Source organism: Camellia sinensis, chromosome 7 (assembly GCF_055761805.1).
Source record: "Camellia sinensis isolate YWXY chromosome 7, ASM5576180v1, whole genome shotgun sequence".
Taxonomy (NCBI): Eukaryota; Viridiplantae; Streptophyta; class Magnoliopsida; order Ericales; family Theaceae; genus Camellia; species Camellia sinensis.
The window spans coordinates 156,137,816-156,144,071 of record NC_138967.1 but is presented as its reverse complement, the minus strand read 5'-3'; the positions used below and the strand labels follow the sequence as shown (position 1 = coordinate 156,144,071).

The 6,256-nt window shown below is 32.4% G+C and overlaps 1 protein-coding gene across 1 annotated transcript; it reads left to right on the top strand.

Annotated features, from left to right (window-relative positions):
- Positions 1–1,367: 1,367 nt before the first annotated feature.
- LOC114290454 (uncharacterized) lies at positions 1,368–6,047 on the top strand. The gene is made up of 7 exons (XM_082881280.1): positions 1,368–1,454; positions 2,356–2,471; positions 2,592–2,728; positions 3,890–3,960; positions 4,118–4,332; positions 4,858–4,880; positions 5,036–6,047. The coding sequence occupies exons 1-7, from the start codon at positions 1,368–1,370 to the stop codon at positions 5,086–5,088; spliced, it is 702 nt and encodes a 233-aa protein (XP_082737406.1). The 3' UTR covers positions 5,089–6,047.
- Positions 6,048–6,256: the final 209 nt, after the last annotated feature.

Here is a 6,256-nt window from a genome sequence, read left to right as displayed (position 1 = left end):
CTTGTTGGAATTTAAGGACCTGGTAGCTTTACTTGCTGGAATTTAAGGACTTATATCTGGGCCTTATCAAGTCTAAAAATCAGGGCCTGAAAGTGGGTTTGAATTGAGTTTTTTTAGGCCTTTTTGTGATTTTACTTTTTTTTTGGGCTTATCACATTTGAGCTCGTAAAAGGCAAGGCCACAGGCTTTTCTGGACTGGAATCATGGCTAAATGTTGGCTGCTCCTTCAAAACCTTGAGACCTAATTGATCTTTATGTGCGGTGGGTTTGAAAAAAAAAATTTACTATTTTTTGGGCCATTTATTTCAACTAGTTTTGGGCCTTAAATGGGCTAAATTTCTTGGCTTTTAAAGTTTTTACTTTTTGGCCTTATTTAGCAAGTGGGTTTTGGTTTTTTTGGCTAAAATTCACAAAAAGACAAATAAGATAAAATATTTAATAAGACAAAATATCACATCAAATCTATAATTATTTCACTTTTTCTCTCACAAATATCACATTCAACTACAAAAATATCCAACCATCTTTCCAATTACAAATTTTAACCTTATAAAATATTCAAAAATTAAAATAACCTACTAAAATAACCAACTTTCCAAACAAGACCTTTGTATGGTGTAAGAGTTTGAAATCAACTCTCTTTCTTCACAAACAACTTACTGTTGGGAACCAATGGTGTAGCCGACTTGATAAGAATATAAAAATTGAGATCTTAGGTTTGATTCTTTTCAGAGTTCATTAAGCCGATAGCATATATAGTTGGTAGAACGAATTTTTTAAGTCTAAACTAACCGTATATAATATCAAGAATGGGGATTCAAATTCCCACTTGTATGTGAATTTACAATTTACCGCTATAATATCAAGAATCACTACTAGAAAAGTGACTTTTTGCGTCTAATTTTTTGCGACTGACTATTTAACGGTCGCAAAAAAATCAATATTTGCAACCACAAAAAAATAAATGAATTGAAATATATTTATTTCAAAACAACATGATTTTCCTTCCTCAATTTATTATTCCTATTTCTTTTATTTATTTTATATGCCAATGCCCTAGCCCCTTTCACTCTCACGACATTCACAAACTCTCTCTCCCTTGCTCTCTTGCTCACCATAGTCGCAGCTTCCGTGGTTTGAATCTCTGTCTCTCGGTCTCTCACTTTCTTCATCATGCTCTGTTTCTCTGATCTTCAATTTCATTTTCCGACTCGAAATTCTATTTTCCAAGTTGAGTTTTCTCGAAGAAAGTTGCAGCCTCTGCAAGATTTGATCGACGATGAAGCAGAAAATTGTTGAATGAAATTAGGTTAATTGTTTGATCGAGCAAAGAGAAAAAAAAAAAAAAAAAAAAAAAAAAAACAGAGATGAGAAGCGTGAACAACAACGCTCTAGATACGATAAGCGCTGCTGCGACTGCGATTGCTTCAGCTAGGACACAAGCTTCGGTTCAGGTAAACAATTTGATTCGAATTTTGACTATAATTTACGTTGCTTGTTGTGGTTGATGATTTGATTATCTCAATTAGATACATGAATCTCTCGAGTTTCGATTTCTAATTCTAAGCTCTGTATAATCTGAACATTTAGGTTCAAGATCTGTTGATTATCTATGTTACGTTGATCATTTCACTTTGTTTGATGTAGTTTTTGGAAATTATATTTGTTTAATGCTTTTTAATTTTTTTTTTTTTTTTTTTTGTTGCAAGTCATCCTGATCATCTTTAAATTGAGAAGGCAAAGAAGATGCTGAGGGTAAAAACCTGAGATGTATCCTACAATATATATATATATATATATCACTTTGTTAATGTTATTTTTTTTTTAAGTGCTTGAATGAACAAGCACTGATTATCTCTTTTGAGAATATGTGAGGTCTTTCGTTTATCTCATTTGCTGTCTATTTTGCACTTCTTATTGCAGTTCCTTAATAATCATCAAATAATATATGTCTCTGCTAATAAGCTTTAACATAAGTAGTCACAAAAGAAATGTTCATGTATTTCTTGTCGTGTTATATCATGTTTGTGTTCAGTAATTCATGAACCACTTCTTCCCAATGGATGGCTGTTCAACACAACAAATGTGTAACATCACTTGAATAGTTTATCTTGCTCTTTACGGTGTTGGTACATGGCACTTTATTAACTACCAGTTTAGTGTATTTGCTACAGCCTCAAAATAAAATGTTGTGCATATTGCTTATAAGTAGATTGTGTTTGTCCTATTTTTCGCTTTCGTATTGGATTTTTTTTATATTTTTTATTCTTGGGGAATTACTGTCTGCTTGATTTAGGATAATGTCATATGTTTTTATAGTGTCATTTTTAACAAGAATAGCTTTGTTTTGTGTAGATTCGTATGTTGGATTTAGTGCTTAAGGCATCACCTGAAGATTCTAAGGAGCCTCAAACCGCTCGCATCCTTCTTTACAAGTTATTCTATGATCAAACTGATCAAGGAATGACTCAGTTCCTTTTAAACCAAATCAAATCATTTGATACTCATAAACAAGCCAAAAGGTTTTGTTCTTGCACTTTAGCACCTTAAAATGTTTATTCTCAATTTGTGATTATGAATTTTGTGTCAAGAGTTACTTGCACCTATGGAACTTCATATAATAGAACTTGTGGCTTTGCTTTGGAGGTAATTTATATTGTTGTTATCTCTTTTGAAGTTGATAATGTTAATGTTGGATTAATGTCGTCAAACTTACTTGACATAAAGTGTAGGAGAAGTGTTAATGTCGTCAAACTTCCACGAGGCAGTTGAAAAACTTCCGTTCTTAATTCTTGCCTAATATGCAGTCAAACTTAATTGAGAATGAAAATGAATTAAGATAAGACAAATAAGCATTCTTGTCCATTGATCTAGTCAATAAATATCATATTTTATTATGACCTCTTTTCTTTTCATTTTTTATTTTTTTTTAATTTTCTATGAAAGATACATTGGTCTCAATGATGGGTGAAGCTTGACTTTAGTTGTACCTAAGAAATTTAAAAAATAAAAAATAAAGAGGGTGAAATCATGTGCTGACAATTAATATTTAAATATATATATATATATATATTTCCTGAAAATTTGCGTGGCAAAATTGAAAGATTGTGGTACATAGCAATTTATATCCAATTTAAGTACGTGTGTGTGTGTGCTCGCGTGTAGAGTATGTATTGCTTGGGTTGTTTTTATGCCTGGTTTGTTTGCTGAGAAAATCTATTTTTTGCTTTATTTGCACTTTTGGTCTCTATGTATCGCTCTTAATTCCTGCTTTAAGTGATGAATAATATTGATTCTATATATTTGTAATGCATTTGTTGTTATTTTCTTAGCCAACCAGACAATTGAATCAATAGTTCAAAAAAAAAAAAAAGAAGACAATTGAATGAACGTTTTGATGGAATGAACGTTTCATTTCAACATCATTTCAGGGATTCGAAACGTTTATATTGTATAAACTGTAAGCTACATTTGTTTGTTTGAGTGTGGAGTTGTTAATAAACATGCCCTGCTTTAATATGATACTCTGTTCATTCATCTGTCTTGGTAGGTAATACTAGACTTATTGATATCCTACCTACATATTAAGTTTCCTTTTTTTTTCTTCTGAATATTTCAAATGTTATTTGACTATTGTCTTATGTGTTTTTCACATTGTCATTTGGGTCTTTTCGCTTATAATCATGTAATCAGTGAAGTGTATTTTTTTTTTTTTTTACAATAAGCATTGTCAGCCATTATTGTTTATGTCATTTTGCCAACTGTGCACTTGCTGTCAATTTAATGGGTTTTGTTGTATATTATGCATTTTTTTTAATTACAGTGCATTTAGTTTTTAATTTTGCTTTATACATTAGTTTTGAGTATAATTTCTGCATGCTTCTTCCAGGTGTTGAAGTAAAAGCTGGACAGCCTCTTAAGGTCAATCCTGAAGTAGGCAGCGTCATACACATTTCCCAGGTTATAATCAATGCATCTACTATCGTTGAAATTGATTAACTTTCTTCCATTTTTTTTTTGTTCTATAAATTTATAGGATCAATAAAATGTCTACCATTTTTATTTTTGTCTATTTATTTTTGGTTTGAGAAATGTTGGGATGTTGCTATTTTTTCAGGCAGCACTGGGTGAAGGAAAGAAGGGAAAAGGAAATGACATTGTCCCTCTTCAGGTGAATATTAATGGCAAGAAATTAGTTCTAGGATCACTTTCTGCAGGGAAGTTCCCTCAAGTTTCATTTGATTTGGTGTTTGAGAAAGAATTTGAGCTGTCACATGACTGGAAAGATGGGAGTGTCTACTTTTGTGGATATTCGGCAGATAATCAGTTTGAATATCCTTTACATTTGTTCCTAGTTTCCTGTGCTGTTGATTTCTCTTTTGCTGTTATCAATGTCTTTATATCAATCTTTAGTGAGATATGCCGACCTAAGCTTCAAGATGAGTCTTAATTTGAATTTGTGATTTGTTTTCTTTAGAGTCTCACACATTATTGTACACTTTCATGTTGGTCTTTGAATTTGAAGTATGAAGTGTCCTAGGGCTTTGCTTGCTGCATTAACGATATACTAGAAATTTGTTTTACAAACCAATTCATGTTAAACTTCTTGTCTTCCCTTTCCATTATTTTCCACTGGCTTGCAAGTTAAATTTAAACGCAAATGTTTGCTTTTCCATCTGGCTGTTCCTTGTTTTATCATTAATATGTAGTGTGTAAATCTTATTGATAGATTGTGTTATTTCAATATCGATTCTTTGTTTTTGAATTTTTGTTCTGATTTTGACCTGGAGGAGATTGAAAACTGTTTAGATTTCAATTTTATTTTTTGTTTCCTTGACGGTTGTTTTTTCTCTTCACCGAAGATGTAGAAGACGAGTTTGGTGAGTCTTAATACATGTTGCTTAGATGATGGTCCTGCTTAAGTGTTTTTTCTCTTCACCAATAATATGTGTTTGGTTCCTATATGTGTTTGCGGATGTTGGTCATTTCTCTGTTAGTTCAATACAAATAAGTATGTGCGCTGTGACTTATCCAGCACTCATACTAGCTTACACCGGACAAGCCTCTTTCCTTAGGAATCACAATTAGTATGACTACTGCCAAGATCGGATATGCATACGGTAACTAATATACATATTAACTAATATTTCTGTTCTATCATCCCTTTTTTCAATTGGGATGATTTTTATTTATTTATTTATTTTTTATACATACGGTCACTGCGGTTGTTTGTTCAGTTTCTACTGTTGTAGTTTTTGCTCTAACTTTGTTTTATTTGCCCATTGATCCACTAGTAAAGAAGATTACGATTAGCAAGATGAAAAGAAACCAATAGGTGGTTTAACAAAGCCAATGGCGCCCAACTGCAATGAACAGAGTTCAAGATACCAAGGTTAAGCTGCTTACAAGGAAGGAACATTGTATGGCAACCATTGCTGAAGGTTCTGCAAATTTTGATAGCAATTTGGTTGAATGGATCATCAATCTTGTAAGTACCTCTTTTAGTTTGCAAGATGTAATTGATGACACTCTGATCGGGTTGGGATTCGATGGTGAGATCTTTGAGTTCATGAATATTGCATGCAAATGCGTTCAGTCGGTGCAGGCCAACAATGCTGGAAGTGTACCAAACAATGAGGGCCACTGGGGAGAAACATGGCCTTGTGGACGATTCTAAGATGTGGAAAGAAACAAAAATTGCTATTGCCAGTGCTAGCGAGGGAGATGTTGAAATAATAGGGTAGACGAAATGGGCTGGACATGCTAAATTCAATGGGAAACATTGTGTTGATTTACTTAATTTTTAATGCAATACTATCATCATTATTAGGACCACAACTTATAATAAGTTGCTGGAGTTGGTGACATGTATAGAATTTTATATTTTGTATGCACATTTTTTTTTTTGTTGAAGAAAGATAATTTTGTTATGGGAAGTGATGGAAAATAATACTTGAGTATTAGAATTGTTACAAATATCACTTTTTATTTATTGTATATAATATTTGAATATATATATATATATATGAGAATATAGATTGTTAAAATATTGTATGTTTTTTTTAAAATTTTTTTGCAACGGTAACAAGATGGTCGCTAATACATTGTAGGTATTTTTAAAATTTTTTTGCGACGGCAAAACATTGGTCGCCATAAGTAGATTAGGCGGTTGCAAATAGCTTGCGACTGTTATTTTGCGGTCGCAAAAAGTATTTGTCACCCCCACATTTGCGACCCTCATTTGCCGTCGCATGGG